General features: G+C 41.9%; 1 protein-coding gene across 1 annotated transcript; it reads left to right on the plus strand.

Annotated features, from left to right (window-relative positions):
• The first annotated feature begins 110 nt into the window (after nt 1-110).
• TRIB2 (tribbles pseudokinase 2) lies at nt 111-20034 on the plus strand. Its single transcript, XM_083857513.1, has 3 exons — nt 111-572; nt 4553-4845; nt 17643-20034. The coding sequence occupies exons 1-3, from the start codon at nt 303-305 to the stop codon at nt 18109-18111; spliced, it is 1032 nt and encodes a 343-aa protein (XP_083713639.1). The 5' UTR covers nt 111-302; the 3' UTR covers nt 18112-20034.
• The last annotated feature ends 1413 nt before the right edge of the window (nt 20035-21447 follow it).

The following is a 21447-nucleotide window of genomic DNA, read 5'->3' on the forward strand; positions in this document are numbered from 1 at the left end:
GCGCCCCGCGGGAGCGGCGGCCGCCCAGCCCCGGCCGAGCGCTCTCGGCTCCCCGGCTCCGCTGCCCCGGCTCCGCGCTGCTCCGCGCCGCTGCGCGCCCGGCCGGCGGCGGGAACAAAGGGCCGCGGGCTGAGCGCTCTCTCCTGTGCCCAGGACGCGGCGCTGAGGCTGGGCGCCCGCCGCCGCCGCGCTCCCGCTCCCGCCCCCCCCGGCACACAAAGGCAGCCGCAGCTGGACGGGCGAGGGACCGCTCTCCGCGCCAGGGCTCCGCTTCAGCGCCTCGGCTGGGCTTCTCCATACTCATGAACATACAAAGGTCAACCCCTATCACGATAGCACGATATGGGAGACCGCGGAATAAAACCCAGGATTTTGAAGAGCTCTCGTCCATACGGTCCATCGAGCCAAGCCAGAGTTTTAGCCCGAATCTAGGCTCGCCCAGCCCGCCGGAGACCCCGAACTTGTCGCATTGCGTTTCTTGCATCGGGAAATACTTATTGTTGGAGCCTCTCGAGGGAGACCACGTTTTCCGAGCCGTACATCTGCACAGCGGCGAGGAGCTGGTTTGCAAGGTAATGCCTCTCCTTGTTCCCCCTCCCCGGGCTCTCCCCTGTCGCGCCCGGGTTTCCCGTGTCTTGCGGGAGGGCGAGCACGGCCGTGTGCCTCATTTATCGAACGGTGGAGAAACAAAAGGCAGGGACACGGGATTGTAGGCGAATCCTGTAACTTTTCCCTCTCTCCAGACAATGGCCACGTTATAGCTGTGGCCCGGAGCCAGGTCTGCCTTCTGTTGGCAGAGGGATATTGTTCTGGAAAGAGCCGTTCTTGAAGTAGGTTTTAACGTGAGTTCAGACCGGGAGAAAGCCTCATCTTCCCCACACTCACTCTTCAAAATGGAGTAGGGAATCCCCAGCTAATTTTAAGGTGTTGGGACCTGCTGACTTCCTCGATTTTTACTGCCCTCGATTCTGTGCGTTGGGGTACGGAGGAGGATGGAGAAGCGGGGGGTGGGGGCCGGTTGCCATCAGCTTTGTCTTAAAAGTGATTTAAAAAAAAAAAAGAAGAACCACATAATTAATCAGCCTGAGCTCCCTCACGGTGGAGGTTGTTTGCAAACAGCATCCTCCCCCACTGCCCAAGTGAGCAAGAATAAAACCTGCACACCTACGGTTTTTAGAAGTGCAGACAAAATAGCTATCCCACTCTTTGTAGCCTGCCGGCTTTGCTCTGTCTCCTCCCAGTTTGTTCCTACTATTAAAAGGTGAGCTGTGGGAAAAAGAAATCCACGTGCGTGCACATCTGTGGAGGGGTATTTTTCTCTTTTTGAGCTGAGGGAATATTATCCTTTGTTCCCAAATTGTGATTCTTATTGTCTGTAGTCAGACAGACTAATGTCCAGCAAACTGAAGCAGTACCCAGTAGTAGTTTTTATAACTACGTAGCAAATTGCAACCTTGCAGCACATGCTGCAGTGTTTGTATTATTCCCAAAACACAGAATTAATGCCATTTGGCAAATTTCTAGATGGAAAAGTAGATGTATTATAGCTTACTAGTATTCCAGGGATTAATAATAGTGTTGCTGACTTTAATAGTTTCTCATACTTGATTCATAAAAAGTTATGGACTAGGCTGTAGCAGAGAAGTGAAAATAATTGCTCCTCCTTGCTATTTGTGAAGATTGGAGTTCAGAGGGCAATTTAAATATGCTTACTGACTGAGTTATAAAAGCTGATGTTAAGGCAGCCTAGGACTTCATGTGATTATTTAGGGGGAAAAAAGGCCCATGGCTTTGCAAAGAGCTAATATTGCTGAACTGGATGCTTTGTTAGTAAAGTGAAACAGAACATGAGAATTTCGAGAATGAAAGCCCAGCTCGATGCAGTAGTACAGTGCTGCACTCTAGGACATTGGCATCTTTTCATGAAATAAACAGATCTCACAAAGCTGCTGCTCTGCATGAAATTCTAGGTGAACTTGCATAGCAAGTGGTAAAGCGGGGGCTCTGCGCTTCTTTGTTTCCTGTTTGGTTTGCAGGATTAAGGCACTGTTTTGATAACAGTATGAGCAGTATAACTGCAGCTCACAAAGACTGGGCTGTTATTTTTTTTTTCCCTTCCATTTAAGCTGTGTGTTTTTGAGCTGATCCTGACATTTGAATAGTATCAGTTTTTCCATATGTGCGAGGCACCACTAGCTGTGCTCCAAAAATACGATCTTAGCCTGGATTGCTAGTTTGTGACTATGCAGTTGTCAGTCCTGAACTCGGCTTAATTTAATGTGTGCTTTAAAATGCCTGCAGTATCCTGACAACTATTTGTCAAGTAGCCTTCCGGCAGAGAGGTGCTCTCTGGTATCTTACTGATGCTCCTAGAGATTGCTTGCAGAGACATTGGGTTGGATAACAGACACATACTGATGATTCTCAAGATTCATTTGGCTGCACCCACTGACTGTACAGATGCCGTTATTTGCTTCAAGGCTCTGTGGCATCCAAACAATGGTAACTTCTCACTTCCAATTCCCAGCGAGACCTAAATCAAACTGCAGCTTATTGGACATTTGCTGAATTGAGGCCAGGGATCTTAAAAGCTGGGATACAAAGAAGCCCTTTATAGAAGGTATTTGATACTCTAGCAGTATGATAGTGCTTCCTATCTACCCCCTTTCAAACACAGTACTGGTACATATTCAGAACTACTTATTTAACGTAGTCTGAGAACCACAAAATGTAACTAATTTTCATTATGATAATCTGGTTTAGGGGAGAATTCTGGAAAGATGTTTTTTCACATGAGGATTTGAGCTACATGAATATTCCTGTTTAAATTTTATTTTATAGCAGCTGCTTTGTAGAGGAGCCATTCACTTACAATGTAGTCCTTACGAGTTTTGAGATCCAAATGTCAATGAATTCTCCTCTGGAATGAATTGCACACCAGGGATTTTAGCAACACCCCCTCCTCGCCTTGATTCTGCTTCCCTGGTGCACCATGTCACCAGAATGCCTCGGTGCTAATCCTCCCCCCGTAAAATGTGCTGGGTCTGTTTGGCAGTCTGCCTTTAAGGTTGTTTTTCCCAGGGCTGGAATAAGGCAGTGCAGGTATGGGCTGAGGGGAAAAGGAGGTCTGTGAGGAGGAGGTGTCCCAGTTTCTTGGGATTTGGGTCTTCTTCTGTGGAAGGAGTTTATTAGGATTGTGCTCTGAAGCGTTAAATGATGCAGGTTTTGAAGCCTCAGGTAGATTTTGATTGAATCAAAGTATATCCTTCTCAGTTTTTAAAAGGTTTTTAAAGCATTAGAGAGAGCGGGGAGATATTTGCTTTTCAGAGAGGATACAAATATACCTACTATTGGAACATAAATACAGAAGGGAGAAAACCAATTGCAGTTTAAAACTGGTTAGAGAACTAGACCAGTTCTTCATATTTATATTTCATTCAGGGACACATGACTACCTTAAATTCTTTTTTTACCAAAGTAAGAAAACACTCACGAGTAGGTTACATATTAATCAAGTTTTTATGCTGGTGGAAATGCGAATACTTGCTTTGCAGTCCTCTGCAGCAGGTAAAATTAAAAATAAAAATCACTCCTATCAGTACTTTGCTCACAGTCTCTTTCAGCACACTGACTTCTGTTATTCTCAATGAAGTCTTTCATTTTCTTGTAATGTGGTCTTTTCTCAATTGACTCAAATACTGATTCATTCGTCATCACTAGATTATAGTAACTTTTTCTATTTGGGTTTCCCAGCAGCTTTTTTAATTCTTACAGCTCATTCATAAGATCAGTGATAACATACTTAGTAGTAAAGGGACACTTTGCTTTTAATGGAGCACTTGATTGAAATGCAGAGAGTTCAGGGTGGTTTTGTCTTTGCCTTTTGAAGAGTGTTTGTCTGTGCTCCAACAGGCAGAGCTATTTCCCGGGTTGTCCTTCTGATCTTATAAACAGCCATTGTGGAACTGAGACTTGGAAAGTGAAAGTGACTTTGCTGTTCTTCAGAGATGAAAGAAAGGCAGGAAGTAAATAGGAATAGCAATAAATGATACTTCAGGCTTGGAAATCTTTAAGGCTTTAATGGGTTAATAAAATCAAAAGAAGCAGGCATGTGTATCAGGGTGGATTTAATGTGACAGCTTCTCTCAATACAAAGCTACTGGCTGTATTTTTTATGAGTTTATTTGGATGGAAAATAGAAAAGAAACACTCTCCCTTCTGAGTACTGCCTTTATACATCACTGGTCTTCACAGCTTAATTTAGATTGCATTCTGGATTTGATCAGGTGTTAACTAATGTAACTATGCTTGCTACCAGTTTTGAAGACTAGCCTTTCCTGTCAAGGTTACGTGTGTTTCTGTGTGGGTTTGTACAGTCTGCTTTGTCTTGTCCTCAGTGCCGTGAGTTTGTGACATCCTGTTTACATTGGTGCAGCTTTCAGCAGCGACATAAATTGTACTTAGAGATGGTTTTGTTAGCAGAATCAGATGTACCGTGACTTCACTGTCCTTCATGTCACTAACCCTGGCTTTACTCTCATTGTTCCTGCAGGTGTTTGATATTGGCTGCTACCAGGAGTTATTAGCACCATGTTTTTGTCTGCCTGCGCATAAAAATATCAACCAAATTACTGAAATAATTCTTGGGGAGACAAAAGCGTATGTGTTCTTTGAAAGGAGCTATGGGGACATGCACTCGTTTGTTCGTACCTGCAAGAAGCTTAAAGAAGAGGAGGCAGCCAAGCTCTTCTATCAAATAGCTTCCGCTGTTGCACACTGCCATGATGGTGGACTGGTACTGCGAGATCTCAAGCTGCGAAAGTTTATTTTCAAGGATGAAGAAAGGTAAGAGTCTCCCTCACTTTACGGCTGAGAGTGCCTGAGGTCAGTTGGAGTTGCATGACATTGTTCCCTTTGTTTGTAGTACACTTTATTTTCCTCTGCAACCCGAGCATGGGATGGATGTGCCATTTTATCTTCTGGCTTAGGTTTTGGAGTAAAGTGAGTACAGAGCGCTGTTTGCATCCATGCTTGGCCTCTGCCTCTCCACCTAGAGGAGTTTCCTCGTTCCTAATGGGGAGACATCTCCTGCAGGAAAGCTCTGAAAGGGTGTTTGGTATAAAAGCTGCACTGTCATAAAGTACTGATGTTAAAAGAGGATCCACTATATGTTAAAGAGGATGGGTGACTGAAATGGCTCATTCCAGTGAGGAGGTGTAAAGAGGAAGAACAGTCAAGTGTTTTCTGTAGGACTGTTCTGAGGACATCATGTTTTCTATGCTGGGAGGGTCTGGAAGCTGCATGTAAGAGTATTACTTGGTCACTAATTGTACTAAAACTAAAACTGCCTTGCACCGGGAATGCTTGTTTGTAGTATCAGCTGGTGTACTTGGGGAACTACTGTTCTTGGTTTTTTTAAGTAATACTTCCTCCCTATACACCCTCCTGTGTAAATGATTTGCGGAAAGAGTATGGCAAGATGGAAAGAAATAGCCCTGGATGCTCTGTGTATATTGTTGAAGTGCTCTTTCTGCTGTGGAGCAATAGCTGACTGTTGTACCTGTAGAAATCTCCCATCTCTTTCCTTGTGTTTACCAGTCTTCTTTGTCTTGAATGATGAATTTATTTGCAACTTCCACAAAAGGTAAATGTGCAATGAGCAATAAATACTGTCAGGCTTTCACAGAGTGATTAAATTGGAAGATGACCATTGAAAAAAACACCAAACATCTAAATGGAAGGAGAGCCTGCCTTTGTGCATCTTCCTGTCATAGTAGGGGATGGGGAGATGTTTTGCCCTTTTAATTAAATGCTAGCAATTGTCTGAAAACTTGTTCAAACTGCTGCAGAGTGAAATGGATATTCTGGAGAGCTTTGTTAAAAATAACCAGTGCATATCAATTCTGTTCGGGGGAATTACAAGCAACAGTCAAATTCTCTAAGTTCTCCATAGGCTCAGGAAGTTGGTGATCTAAAAATTAAAAAAAAACAAACTAGTACACAATTTATTCAGGAAAGAGAAGTTCCTGGTCTTAAATTAAGAATGACATCATAAAGATGACCATCTATCCCGTTTAAATATTCTCTACTTAAATTTTAAATGCAAGCTGAGTTTTGCAAAATAGGCTTCTCCTTTTAATCTATTTACAGACTGAAAAATAATATATATTTTCACTTCTTAATTCAGTTCAGATAATTGTCTGCAAAGCATTTTCCTGTTTCAGCCCAAAGGTCTGATTGCCTCCTCCTCTTTTTCAAATAACAAAGCCTAAAATTAAACGAGTTTAATGTCCATTCATAGAGAAAAGCAGAACAGGTAGATATAAACTGCGCTTCCTCAACTTTTACTCCCAGTTTAATAATTAAGCACCGCTGTAGAACATCTGATGCAGATAAGAAGGAAACTTGTGCAAAATAGTTGAGAGAGGGATTGTTCTCTGTTGGAGCTGATAATGTCCTAATGTTAAAGTGGATTTTTTTCCCCTGGGGATATATGTAAACGTGTGTGGTTTTGCATGAAGAGCAGAACTTGGAAGAGCTCCTCCAAGGGAAGGCAGCATGAGCTCAGAGCAGTGCAGTGGGAGCAGACGTAGGCCTGCGCTGAATGCTGTTGAACTCCTACCCTGCTGCTTACTAGGAACTGAATGCAACATAGGAGGCACAGAGCCAAATGCTTCAGCCACCCAAGAAAAGTGGTGTGTACTGTAATAGCAGTGTTGGCTTTTATGAATGTTTTTAACTTAGCTGTTGTCTGCAAAATGACACTGTTAGTCAGTTTTAAGCATTGTCTTCTAATTATACAATAATTCACTTTAAAGGTCAAATAGGACTTGCTGGTTATTTTTAAGATAATCATAATGCGGTTTTCTTCTGGATGTAATGTTGATTTGTAAGTAGGAAGGTATTGTAATCCTTTCTCTGCTAAATAAACAGAGATGAAAAAATGTGAGATAGAAATAGAACCAAACAGCAGTGACTGTCTTTTTTCACATCCTCTGATCATCATACTGTAATCAGTCATCACTTTCAGTCTGCTGCTATATTTAGAAATGAAAAATCTTCCCGGTCCTCCTGAGTTCACAGAGGTGTTGGCGTGTTGCTTGCACCCCTCTGAGCTCCCGTGTGTCTGAGGCTGCTGCTGGGGATGCCTCTGTGCTGAGCAGTCCTCGAGGAGCTGCTGTCAGCAGCAGTGCCTGGCAGATGGGTGCTGCACCATCCCTTGCTTTCTGGTGCTCATAATGAACCAAAGAGGGAGAGAAGAGATAAAACTGATGTTTTGAGAAGTGTGCGTGAGCTCTGCTGCTGTGTGTCATCACCTGCTCTTCAGTGGAGCTTTTTCTTAGTGGTTTTTCTCCTATTTCTTCAAGGCTGTTTTTCTGCAGCTCATTTCGAGTACCTACTGCTTTGGAACTTCCTCTTCTTGAAGACTCTCATGGCTTTTATTTTGGTAGAAGAAAAGATGGGAAATCCAGGCAACACATGAATGGAAAACTTGGTGCTTTTAATTTATTTTTTTTTAGTAAGATGCTTGTCTGCTTTTAGCTGAGAGCTGCCAGAATGGAGGAGCCAGAGGGAGTATGGAGGTTATATGGAAGTAGTTCCATTTGTTTAAAAAAGAAAATCAATTTTAAAGCATTTCTTAGTACATCTTCTTTCATTGATCGTAATGAGATCCTGGTAGTTCAATAGAAAAACAGAGCTCCTGAAGTTTTTGCAAGTGGGTGCATACAGTGTTGAAACTCTTCTACCCCATTCCCATTATCTAAATTACAGCTGGAATTTGCAACATTTGCTCCTGATCGAGTGCTCTTTGCTTCAACTTGATGTCCCCACTAAAAATGTGTTATTTGGATGTTGCAAATCACAGTGCCTTGGGATGTTTCTAATGAACTAGGAGGTAAGAAGGTAGAATAAAGTTGTAGGCTGATAGCACTGAGCATTTTTTAGGGGCCCTAACCATAGCTGAGGTGTTCTCTTAATGTGCTAAATCCATGACAGACTCTGATCATGTCTTACACTATGGCATGTGTGCAAGTACATCAGCACTTAAAATGAAACTCAGAATTCCACTGTGGAAACAAACAGAAACAAATTTGTCTGTGTTTCAAGGTAATTTATGGTTTCTTTATATTCTGAACTGTAGGAAGTTTGAAGATAGAGTAAATTGCATTCCATAAAAATGATGTGTGGTGTTGCTACATGGGGTCTTTGTTTGGCATAAAAGGTAGCGCAGTTGTGGTTTTTAGGGGGAGGTGTGTCTGTGCATCTCTTTGTAAACTATTGGTGAAATAGCCAGTCTTGTAGTATCAAAATTTCAGAGTTAAACTCCGTAAACCTGCAGCTGATTTTGATGAAGCAGAAGTTCTAAGACATTACAGCATGACTGGAAATGTTTTGTAAGACTGGGTTAGCAAGCAGCAGCACATCTATTAAATGAGTGCAGTGGCTTCCAGAACACTGAAAATATGGAAAACAACACTGACTTGCCATGCTGAGTCTCAACAGACTTTCTGAAGTACCTCTGAGATACTTGAGCACTTCAAAAACTGTGTCCTTACACTTCAGAATGAAACCTGAATCCAAAACAGTGGGTGACCTGTGATAAAACTTGTATATTTTCTGCTTCCATCCATGTTGTTAAATATTTTTTGTCCTGGGTATTAAGCCAGGTTTGGTGTTGGTTTTGTGAGGCTCTTGCTTTTGAGTATTTTATCTGTGTTCATGGCATGCTATTTACTGTTTTTTATGTACAACCTGTCCTCACAGTAGGCCCTTGGGCAGAACAACCGTGCCTTTCTCCTAGCCAGTGTCCCATAATGATGTTGTAGAACAAACAGGTTTTTTTGGGTTGTGCTAAAAATAGCGCTATACCCAGTATATAGCTAATAAAGCAGTTCATCAGTCTGATACATAGCAGATGCTTTGAGAAAGAGCCATCTGAAAGATCTCAGAATTAAATGAAGCATTTCTGTGTTGGTTGTTTCAATGCTTTGCTTAATACAAGAACATTTCTGCTGTCAGGGAATTATAAATTTCTTTAGTGTGTTTTTAAGCCTTTAATTATATTAAAATATTAGCTGTCGTAATATTTGAAGCTTAAAGACCTTGTACATTCATCATACTTGTTGAAGGGAAAATTAAAATAATTTTGGTATTTAGATATTGTAATTTTCCTCTATTCTTTGAGTAAATATGAGGCAGGTGGGATTCAATAAAAATAAACAGAATTTGACACTTTTTGCTTTATGCCAGGGGAATGCAGCCAGTACAATACACTAATTTAGAAAGCCTGTGTTAGCATAACATATTTACTTGGTGCTCTTAGAATATTTTTTCCTCTTTAATTTCTCAGCTTTGAGTGGATGATGCTTTAGCATGACCTAGTTATGTTGATTGCAATTTTCGTGATACAGACCTGATCCCACAAAAAATACAAATGCATATACCAACCTTTTTGCAAGTAGACCTTTCAGTTTCTAATAGTTAGTAGTAAGCTTTTCTCCAGCAGCATTTGTCAGATTATAATGTGGTCAGCAGCTTTCTTATCAATGTGTTAGAATTTGCTGTTATCATTACAATTCCATAGAGAACATGTAAGTTAATGCTTTCCCTAAGTTCTATGAAGAGAGTCCTAAAGTGGAAGACAATCAAACAAAATGGGAGTGCTCTTAAAATACTCGAAGATTTAGAAATAAAAACAGTCTTCATCTGTTTTGTCATTTAAGCACTTTGCACTAATCCTGAATGGGGCCAAAGGGTCAAAGAGCAGAAGTTCTTCAACAGTGGAGAATCACAGGTCAGATTTCAAACCAGAAATTATTGTTCTTAGAATTTGGGAGAAAGGCGAATTTCTTAATGGACAGCAAATCTGTGAGGCTTAGGGTAGAAGATGAAGTGGTTGCACAACTGTTTTTCACAGAAGGGTTCCTGCCCTTGCCTTTGTGTGGTTTGGTTACTAAGTCTCTGTTCTCTGACCATGTTCCTGGGAGCAATGCTGAATTTTTTTGGTGTTTAGTGCTCTTCCCAGCGGAAAGGAAGAGGGAGGCTGTCTGCAGGTGGTGAACATCACACCCCATCACACCCCGCCCTGTGAAGTGCATAAATCTTCCCCTGAGGGCGTAGATAGTCAAACAGGTTAATTGTTATGCCAAAGGTTATAAATTAATGCAAAAGCCAGGGAAGGTTTGGCTGCTGTCTGGCCCTGGGATGATGATGGGAACTCAAATGGACCTTGAGTCACCTCAAGGCCTTTCAGTGAGACCGTAACTGTCAAGAACCTTTGCTGTTGTACCCAACACTGGAGTTTGCAGGTTTTACCCCTGGACTGTCTGTGGTTCATAGTGGGGTCTTGTCTCCTTCACTCTCCTTGTTCAGGCGGGATGCTGTGGTATGTGTTGGCTGTCATGCCAGCCATGGGTGGTGCCTCTCCTTGAGATGCCCATCATGGCATTGATCTCTCTGACAAAAGGTGCTTTGTAGTCCCTGGGAGTAGATGTGTCTTAGGACATCTCAAATTCTGCTCAACAGCCGGTCCTTTCAGGGACTTGAAAACCTCCATCCATGGAGCTGCTGCAAAATGGACCATGTTGAATTATTGAGTGAAGACTGTGGGTGTCTGTGGATGTCTGTGCTGGGGGTGAGAAAGGGAGACAGGAGCTCAACTAATCACAGCTGCAGTGGATTGTCAGAGTGAAAATCTGCTGCCTTCTCTTCTAATTGCCCTTATTATCACACTGGGAGATTACTTCAGGCTTGGGAGGGAGAGGGAATGTGGAGATTGTAAACAGGAGCCAACCTGGGGCATATTTAGTCTTGAGCTACTGCTTTTCTAGAAGATGTGTTGCATGGAGGCATGATTCCAGACATTTAAGCAAAAGGTTTTCAGTAGGGTTGTGAAATAATGTCATAGCTTTGCCTTAGAGATGGTGAGCACCCATCATAGGCTCAGAAAGTGAAGGGCTGTTTTCACAACATGCAATTATGTTAAAAAAATAAAATTGTGGTCTTCTTTGCCTGTGGAGCTTCATCATGCATTGTATCAGAAGACCTAGAAAAGATGGGGAACACAGCATATGGTTGGCAGCACAGCCTTTTAGAATTCTGATCTTCAGTGTGATGTAACAAGATAAAAGTGAGGTGGTGAAGTAGCTGCCCCGAGCCAGATTCTTACCAAAAAATGGATGACTCAGAGTATTGTAACCAAGCTCCTTTGTGGAAGGGTCTGCACTGGATTTCACAGCCTGCACCTCAACACATGCATCACTACCCCTCAACTCTCTGGGGAACATGTTTTGTCCTTAGGCAATAAGGGCATGGAAGAAATGAAGTATATGGCATACAGGACAGGCTGTTCCCAGCAGTCCTATTTGAGCCTTATAAATCTGAGGTCTTTGGGGCACCAGCCCTTTCTGGACATGAGTCTGAGCATTTTTACATGGAATCCTGTAGGAAAAAAAAAACAGACCAGCTTAAAACAAGTTAAAAACTCTAAGTTGCTGGGTACTGCACGTCAGGGGGATGCAGGCAGGGCTGACTGTGTTGTTAGCATCCCTGCAGAGGAAGGGTGGGGGAGATGCAATTTTTAGAGGCTTCCTTATTGTGCGGAAGTACCAGTGAAGGAATCTTCCCGTAGGAACAAGGTTCATCCTGTAAACCTGTGCTGCCTGCAAGTCCCGGTTGTCTCTTGAAACATATCCTTGAGCCTGTTTCATTATGCAAGAGACTAACAGCCTTTGTGCAGAGTTTGTTTTTATCTTCCCTGAAGTTGTGTAGGATGTTGTGTGCTGAGCACCCGTGTTCTGTGCTGTTACAAACTGGACAAGGATCTGTTAGTGAAAGGAGCAGGATTTAAATTGATGGCATAACATTTCCCCCTGCTCCTGTGTGCCTCTCTGCCCCCAAGGAGATTGGGTAGTTGTGAGTTCAGAACGAGTTTTTGCACCAAAGCTACAAATCATCTGCCCAGGGTTTTGTTACTGCCTTCCCTGTCTCACTGGCTCCCTGATGGCAGCCCACTTCTGCATTATTTAGGAGAGATTCCCTTAGTTTAAAAAAAAAAAAAAAAAAAAAAAAAAAAAACAAAAAAAAAAACAAGTAGGAAAAGATTACTGCTTCTAGTGTTGAGCTTCCTTTTTTTTTTTTTTTTTTTTTTTTTTTTTTTTTTTTTTTTTGTCTCCTTGTGACTCTAATTACATGCATGTTCTTCTCATCTTTATGATGAGGTGTGAGCAACTGACCTCGATTAAATGACCTGTGAATTAGTGGCCACCTAGGAGCAATCCCTGGTCCACTGGGCAGTCAATGGCTTGAGTGCCTCTACCTAGGGAAGGGCTTTCCTGGCCTCAGTCACAGTAATATTGAAATATGAGACATTGCTTGGGTGCTTTTAGTTTTTACTATCGGAGGAATATTGTGAAGCACCTCTAGAAATTGCCATTTTATATTTACCTGCAATTGTATTAAAAAAAAATTACAAAGCTGCATAGAATCTGTAAATCTGGATCTTCTAATTTGACCCAGCCTGAGTAACAATTGGATGGCGTATTTGGAGTGTCCATGGCAGGATGGTTCCTTCAGTCTCTTCCCAAAGCAGCTGATTTGGCTGTCATATGGGGAGTGTTGCTGAGCAAAAATTATGGATTTGGTCTTCCCAAAATGAGAATACAGATGGCTTTGGGGACAGGCTAGAGGCAACTGCTTTCGCTGATTCAGATGCAGGCTCCTTTACTACTGACTGCTTATTAACTGCATGAGGATATTTTCTTCTGAAACACTCAGACCATGAGTTGTTACCTCTGCTTTAAGTGTTAAAGATTTTTTTGTTCTCCTGCCTTATGAGCTTAGAGCCCTCTGGATAATTCCACTGATCTCGGTATGGAAATTGTTTGCTTTTGGAGAGCAAGTGTGAATGTTGGATTCTTACAGCTTGGTTTGAGTGTCAAAAGGCAGGATGGCAATTTGCTGGTAGTCCCAAAGCTCTACAAGGAAGAATAATGTGTATCTGTTGGAAAAAAATATGGAATGTGCAACAAAGGCAGAGGTGAGTGCTAACTCAGAAGGTTGCATTGGGGAATCTTCTGGAAGATGTTTAATTGATTATGTTTTGCTGCATTACTGGAGCAAAGTCTGAATGCAGTCAAGTAATGAATGGCATATTGATAAGAAACTCAGAGTGGTATTGTTTTTCATGGGTTTCCCTGACGGTTTCTATGGGGACAAAGACGCATTTCCCGTCCGAGTGCTGCTGCTGCCCTCTGATTGCACTTCTGTGGTTTCATTCACCAGTAATGGGAAAGCATTCATAGGCAGAATAGCTTCCCCTTTTTAAATAGCCATGATTCAGGGTTGTATTTTTTTTTTTTTTAATGCATTAAACTAATGCAGTGTTTTATCAATGATCTGATAGATGCACAACGCTCTTTTTCCAAGTGCTTATTCGGGGTCTGCATTAAAACTGGAAATTATGTATTGTAATTACGTAAGCATTGGCAAAAGTCTTTGTTGCCCTACAGTATGTGTACAAAGTGACTCTCATCCGGCTGTGGCAGCAGCTTACATTTGAACTTTGGAGATTAATTTTGTTGCAACTGTTTGTCAAGCTCAAATGCTGATGCTTTTGGAGAAGTTTTTTCTCTTGTGGGGATCCTTTAGTTGACTGATGTGAGTTATTATTTAGAGAATGAGAGGTTTTTATAGAACTATTTTTGTTTGTCCTTTTTCTTCTCTGTGATAGGAGGCACTTCAAAGTTGATTGTGATTTCACACCTTCATGTTTGATTTTTTCTGTCCTTTGCCTTAACAAATGTCAGATTTTGGGTTGTCCAGTTAACCTGCAGTTGGATACACTCCCCACCCTTTTCTGTGGCTGTTCTGTATTCTCAGAATTGACTTGTAGTTTTCAGGGTCTGTTTGTTGTTGTTGGCTTTTATTCCTTTTCCTGGGTATTTGATTTTAGTGCTTTATGAGAGAGGCATGTGGGGGAGAGATTGCTTCTCATTCAGTATGTCTCTGCATTTCACTGTATTTAGATTTCTACGCATTCCCCTCCACACTCCCTGCCTGCTGTCCCCTCCCCAAAAAAAAACCTACCCCAAAACCAAGCCCAAAAACCTCAGTGGATTGCAGAAAACAGAGTTCTTTTAGCCAATGCTTGAAATACAGAGTAAGGGAAGACCAGCAGAGCTGGAAGCTGTATCTCACTGAACTGGGGTGCTGTGCACTGGGAAATAGCAGCTTCTGAGCCAGGCTGCTCCTTTCTGGTTGCCTGAAAAGACGTGAAATGACTGTTAAAAGGGGAGAATTGCTGTGTACACCTGCGCAGTACCCAGTGGTAGCTCTGCACAGACTGTGCTCGCTCTCTGAGACTGAGGTGGGTGAAATCATCTGTCACTGAAAATGGGCTGCAGTGGGTCTGCCCAGCCCCAGTCCTGTCCTGGCTGGTGGTGAGAGGTGCTGGCAGAACCACCCCTTGAGCTCTTTCTATTGCCAGCTGGGTCAAGTCAGACAGCCCTTCCTGTCCTCCTGTCCGGATGGAAAACATGTGTTGTTATCTACTGCAAAGACTTTATAGATGAAACCGGGAAACACTGGAGTTGTGCCTGGGTGTAACTGGGAGAGGAGGAAGCCATACTGAGGCTGTGCAGGTGGCAGTGTGTGCTCAGGGGATGCAGGCCATGCAGTCTGCCAAGGGAAATGCATGCCCAGTGCTGCGGGAGCACTGCCTGTTTGCAGAGGAGCCATTTCACCACTTGCACCTTGCACAAGGGAGTTTCTGGCTGAGGGTTTGGGGGCTGACCAGGAGGAAGAGGACTGAAGGTTGTGTTTTTGTTTAATTTGGGACCTTTTGTTTCCTCAAAGCCTGTCAGCTCAGCAGGACGAAAAACCTGGGTTGACTGTTTTCATTTGCCCACAGCTTGCAGAGGAGCAGGCAGATAAGGGCCAGCTGTTATTCTGTTTGCTTGCTTAAACAAAACCTGCTCTTTCGTGTGGAGGATGCAGCACCTTGCAAGGAAAGCAAGATGGAGTTATGGCTTTTGTGTGCTGCTTCCGTTTTATTATCAAGAAATTATTTCTTCTCTTGGAAAAAATACGAATTTTTGATACGAATTTTGATACACCTTTCAGTCTGTTCTCTGTGGTTTTGTACTGTGTCTGTTGTAGGAAATGAGAGATTAGGGAATTCCAATAATTTTATGTAATATAAAAGCTTCTTATTGAACTGTTTTTCTAAAGTCTTTAGCAAGTCCCAGAAATGTAAAGTAGGATAGGAAAGTAAACAACATTTCCCTGTGTTGTTGACACTGGGATGGCAGGCGAGTGTGTGTGTGGGGGGGTGAACTCCCTCCTGGAAGCTGTTTATAAATAGCCTGCTCTGCCCCACTCCCTGTGTGTGTGTTCTGCTTCTGTTAGTTAGCAGGAGTGAGTCGATGCCTTCCTGTCTGGCAGTTCAGTGACTTAATGCATGTTTGAGTATCTGGCCCCACTGTTTTATTGCTACACATGCTTTTCTGTGGAAAAACTGAGGTGGGCAATGCAAATGGAACCACAAGTCATGTCCCTGCCTTCCCTTTCATTTCCTCTTCTCTGTTCTCTGCCCTCTTTGGCATGTTTTTTTTTCCTCTGGGCGTTTCTCTTGCTTCTCTTCCTACGCTGTGCAGGTGTGGGAATGTGCCAAAGTTGAGCACTGTGAAAGGACTCTCCTCAAGTCACTCTCCTGTTCTGGACCCTCTGCGTTGTGTACAGAGGGAAATTTCTGTGGTCTTGGTAATTGTAGTTAGGTTTTTCCTTGCAGCCCACTTCCTGTGTGGTGCATTGCTGTAAAGTATTGTTTGAGCACTAATGAGGGGGTTGTCCATGGCCAGAAGTAGTGTTAGGATGGCAGTGGTAATTAATGAGGAAGCAGGTGTGTTGAGCAAAGCCCATCAGCACTGAACTGGAGGAGCAAACACTGGCCTGTTTCAGGAGAGAAGGAGCTGCCCTGACACAGTGTGCTTGGGAGCCAGGTATTCGGAATTCTGTATTTATGACTTCCTCATTTGGGGCATGTTGCCAGAGGGGCTTTCACCTCTGCTAGTAAACGTATTTAGCTGTTGAAAAGGTCCAAGTGTCATGAAAGTTTATGGCACAGTTGCCTCTGGAGTACTCCATGGAGTAAAATGCTCTTCTGTTGGTTCAAAAAAGATAGTGCTGAGCTGCCCTGGAACTAAGTCTAAGCCAAAGCTGGCCCAGATGTCTTTCGCAGCTCAAGCTCAATCAATGTTGTCTTCAGCAAGCATTTAAGAAACAAGGCTTTCCTTGTCTATTTTAATGCCTGTTAAATTACGTGCTTTAGTCAAGAGATGCAAATTCTGCCTTCTGGGATGAAGTTCAGTCCCTGCATGTGAATGTCTGTGGTATGGAAACAGGGCCATGACACAGGGCTGAGAGTGATCATAACAGACCTGTAAGGCTGAGGGATGAGGGCAGTGACACCCAAAGTTGAGTTATGACCTCAGATTGTTGAAAGGAAAATCTACGCTACTTGCTAGGTCACTCTGCTATCCCAAGGCACTGGACAAGCCCTGTTGCATTGTAGCAACTCAAAACCATCCTTTACTGAGAAATAGTCTAAAGGGTACTTGGTAATCCTTTGGATGCCTCCAACAGGGACAGATTTTTAAATATAGATACAAAGCTCAGCAGTGAGAAAGGGAAGAAAGGTTATGCTCATCTACTGTTATGACAAGCAGCTCTGCATCATTTTTTCTGCTCCTATGTGATATCCATAAAGGAAGAAAATTCTCTTGCAGAGATAATTACTGCAGCACAATGACAAGTTCACAGTGCTTTGCAGGCAGCAGGAGTTTGCAATCTAGATAAGGCATCCCTGTCATCTCTGCAAGGCTTTTGCCAGCTTCTCTGTTCATTCCAGTGGAAGGAGCTCCTCTGGCTCAGCTGGGAAGATAAGCTTGGTGTTAATCTTGGCCTTCAGCTCACCTGATCTCCCTTTGCCCAAAAACCTATTTGGGAAGACTGAAATCTGTTAAAAGTGTTCATTCTTAATTTCTCTTAAAATTGCTGGGGTGAAGGAAAATGTTGGTTGGTCAGAAGGATCATTTAGGGTCAGAGTGACCATTTTATTACTGTTAAACTTTGTGGAATTACAGGTGTACAGAGTGGCTTTGCCAGCATGAAGGTGACAAAATAACCTTGTGTAGTCAGGACTGGGTTTGTATTTGGGCATGAATCCTACATGGGTAGGTTAGAGTGCATCCAGCTCAGAAAAGGTCCTGAGATTTGTGTCCCCTTTTGGAAAACATGTCTATATAAAATTAACCAAAAGCATGAATATGGCAGTTCCTTTTCTCTTTTTAAGAGATAAACTTATTAATGAGTTTACTGGACATAACTGTATTTGAAATCTTGTAGCTGTAGGTGTGGTAATATTCCCTATATCTCTTTAATATCTCTAACCAGTATGGAAAAGACAATATCAATTTATCTGTAACAACTGCTGTGAGTGGGATTTTAAACCGATGCACTTCTGCAGTGTCAAATTTCATAGAGTATGATTATTATAACCATGTAATTGCAACAGCCAGAAGTTGTGTTTGATGTTTCCTTACCTTGATAGTGTTTTGTTTCTTTTTTTTCCCCCCCTGCAGGACTAGAGTGAAATTGGAAAGCCTAGAAGATGCTTATATTTTAAGAGGAGATGATGACTCTCTTTCTGATAAGCATGGATGCCCAGCCTATGTGAGTCCAGAGATCTTGAACACAAATGGCAGCTACTCTGGCAAAGCAGCGGACGTATGGAGTCTAGGTGTCATGCTTTATACCATGCTAGTTGGACGCTATCCTTTCCATGACATTGAGCCTAGTTCCCTCTTCAGCAAGATCCGTCGAGGGCAGTTTAACATTCCAGAAACTCTATCCCCTAAGGCAAAATGCCTCATACGTAGCATACTGCGTCGAGAGCCATCAGAAAGGCTGACTTCACAGGAAATTCTGGACCATCCATGGTTTTCTACAGATTTTAATGTATCAAATTCAGGATATGGTGCTAAGGAAGTATCAGATCAGCTGGTGCCTGATGTCAACATGGAAGAAGACTTGGACCCATTCTTTAACTGAGCACAAAGACTGGTGTTCAGAAGGTACACAACCTGGAGATGGACACATGAAGGAGCCCTTCCTGACCGCGTTCAATCACATCCTGCATCAGCCTAGCTTGGTAGCAAAAGACACTCAGAGGTCCTCGGATTGAGAAGGAACCTCCACAAGGAGCTAATATAACAAATGTAGCATGGGGACAGATTGGGGGGGCGGGGGGAGCTTGCTATCAGGTTAGATTGATTTGGAGGAGAAAAGGCAGCATGGAGCAATTGTAGCTTCTCACCTTTTTGGAGCCAAGGAGACTGCACATGCCAATTCTAGTGCAGCTGTATCACTCCTGTTTCTGTTCCATTAAAAACAGTGGTAACTCACAACAAATAGAAACTTTTTTGCCTCAGCTCACATCTTGGCATCGCACTGTTAGATATTTAACTTCAGCCATTATTCAGGGAAAATACAATTGGCTAACTTTTTTAATCAGATGTCTAATAATTAATGGGATTAATACATGAAAAAAATTAGGTGCACAATGATGGACATGAAAAGTGGGTGCTAAAAACAAGCAAAATTTCAGTTCATGTCTCTTGATAGCTATTTTCAAGTCATTTCTTCTAAATAAACTACTTAATATTCTTGTCAGGAAATGACATTTTAATGCTTTGTTCCCTTAAGGGGAAGTAACTGTCATTTAACAGGCTGTTCTGTTTTGTGTCAAATGGTTTGTTGCAGGAAGCTATTATAACTCGAACTTCCAGATGCATTACTGCTATAGTAGGGGAGGAAAAAAAGAAAAGAAGAAAACTGTATAATTTTTTTTTTTTTTTTTTAAGATATGAGATACTGGCTTCCATATCTGCCATGCTGCACGTATATGACTAGAGAGGGCAGAAAGCCCTTAATGGTGTCTTCATCTGAGAACCAATCTCTTCTTTACTGACTAGCCCATGTGTAAATAGAGGGCTCTTTATTATTGAGGAAGAGTATTGTGGGTTTTTTCTTTGAATTCCTTTAAACTTGGGAAAAGAATTGTTTGTTTTTCATTTTTGCTTATGTCCAGACTAAGAAATAAGAGGGTATTAATAAGCTGAACATTTATATTACAGATATTCCTCTTGAAACATACACAGTAATATGCACCTTTTGTATTGTCAAGACTTATTCTATTTATTGAAGAAAATGTCACAGTAGTGATGTATTAAGCCAGTACTTCAATTACGGGTTGACTTGGGATGACATGTTACATGCTGTAGTTAACACACTTCTTTTCTGTTCAGGTATTTCTGTCCCTAAATAACTTTTTATTTAGCTTCTTTTTTTTTTTTTTTTTCTTTTTTTTTTTTTTTTTTTTTTTCTAGATAGCTTTATTTGATTTAGACTGGCAAATGTTTTTATTACTGCTTTTATATTGCTGTATGATATTGAAATCTCTTGGCATAAATATTTGTGTTTCCAGTACCTCAGTTGTTCTGATATTACTGCCTGTATACGTTTTGTGAAGTGGTCATGTTTTTTGGGTAGGTACATGTGGACTCTGTAGTATGTAAATGTTACTTGAATTTGTGCTTAATTATAGTATGTGGCATGTGCGTACAGCTACTTGGCATTTGACGTATGGATGCTATTTGCCTGCCTTGCAGGAAAGTTATGGTCCCACTCTCAAGAGGATGTTTCACAGTTCTTTATCAAGAGACAAAGCTAGCTGCAGCTGACCTGCCTTGGTTCTATTTTGGTAACTAAGAATATAAAGGAGTAATGTTTTTACACTCTGAAGATGGTGCTGTGTCAAGAAGGACTTTTTTTTATTTTATAAGTACCTTATAGGAGGAAAGATTGGTGATGTGCATGGTGGGGTTTTACTGCCTCTGGTGCTTTGTCATGTATTTGGTTTAATGTTTTTGTCCTAATCTCTTCAATAAATAAAATTGTGCATATTTAACTAAACTTCATTGGTGAGCAGTGTTCTTACTGAATGTCTGGGGTACTGCAGGAATTTGCTCTGTTAGGGTCATTCAGCTGGTATTTTTTTGTGTTGGTGACAAGCTCTTGCCTAGTCCTATGAGCTGAGAAAACTTAACACTTATATTTATATACAAGGTAACACTGTAAGCATTTTCATCAAAAATTTTACCATTTACTATGAATAAAATTGGCTTTTTTTTTCTTTTGACTTGTCCCTGTGTCTTACCAAGCCCATTTTACCTTTTTCAAGAGGGGTGTTGAAATGTGCTGAGAATGTTGGTGGTGGGGAGGCTCCGGCTGATGAAGAGAGATATCAAAATGGAGTGAGCTGGTGTTTGCACTTTCCAAAATCCCAGAGCAATGTTCATCTTGCATTTACACCTCCGTTCCAGAAAGGATGGATCTGAATCAGCAGCTCTTAATTCAGTGTCTTTTATTTAAGGCCAGATTCTGTTTCTGTCATTCATGTTAATGATTAACAGATGCAGGCAGTGACATACATAAGAGCACGTAGGGTAGTAAGGTGCTTTGAGTACGTGAGGCAGGACAGATGAATCCTGGTCTATTAAGAGAAGACAGTTTTAACTGGGCTTTAATTTGAACCACACTGAAGGCTGTTTTCAGCACCTCTGTAGTTTCCAAAAGCTATAGGTGATTGACAGTCACCCCTAAAGGAACCCCTCAGCCTCAAAACTCGCTCTGCAAAATAAATATTATTGCACTAAAACTGCTAGCACAGGATTTACTGTCAGCCTGGCTAACTTTGAACTACATGATTTCTTCCTAGGTAATTTTTGGCCTGTGTTCCAGTTGGTAGATGGAGAATTAAAATTTGATTATAGCACTAACCAGAAATGTTATTAACATGTAGAAACACTTGAAGATCAGTTTTGAAATGATCTGTATTCCTGCAGCCAAAGTTTAAATTACTTGAAATTCTTTCAAATCAAACTCCCACATTAAATGTGCTTTATAGAAAAAAAGCAGATTGTAATCAGTCATAGAGAGAAGGGGAGCGCTGAGGATTTCCCTCTCCCCCACTAAAACTTATGTGAACAACTTCTGTTTGGGTGGAAGTAGTTGGGCCTTATTTTCCAGCAACCTGCATGCTTGCTTTTTCTCTGCCAGTAATTATACAAAAAATGCAGCTGACTAATGATTGCTCGTTTGCAGTGAATTTTTTATTTGAGGATAAAGCTGCAGAGGAATCCTTTGGCAGCTGAAATCAGTTTTAAAAAATGCTGAAGAGGTGTCTTGTTGTTGAAGCTTTCTTGTGCTTAAAGCTAAACCCAAGAGGGGGATTTGTGATTCTGATTTCTGGCTCTTTTTGTTTTTTCTGCTTCATGGGCACTGCTAGTTGTGTACACAGGTACAGCACCGCTTGCTGCAGAAATG

This window comes from Zosterops lateralis (genome assembly GCF_965231275.1).
Source record: "Zosterops lateralis genome assembly, chromosome: 3".
NCBI classification, from domain to species: domain Eukaryota; kingdom Metazoa; phylum Chordata; class Aves; order Passeriformes; family Zosteropidae; genus Zosterops; species Zosterops lateralis.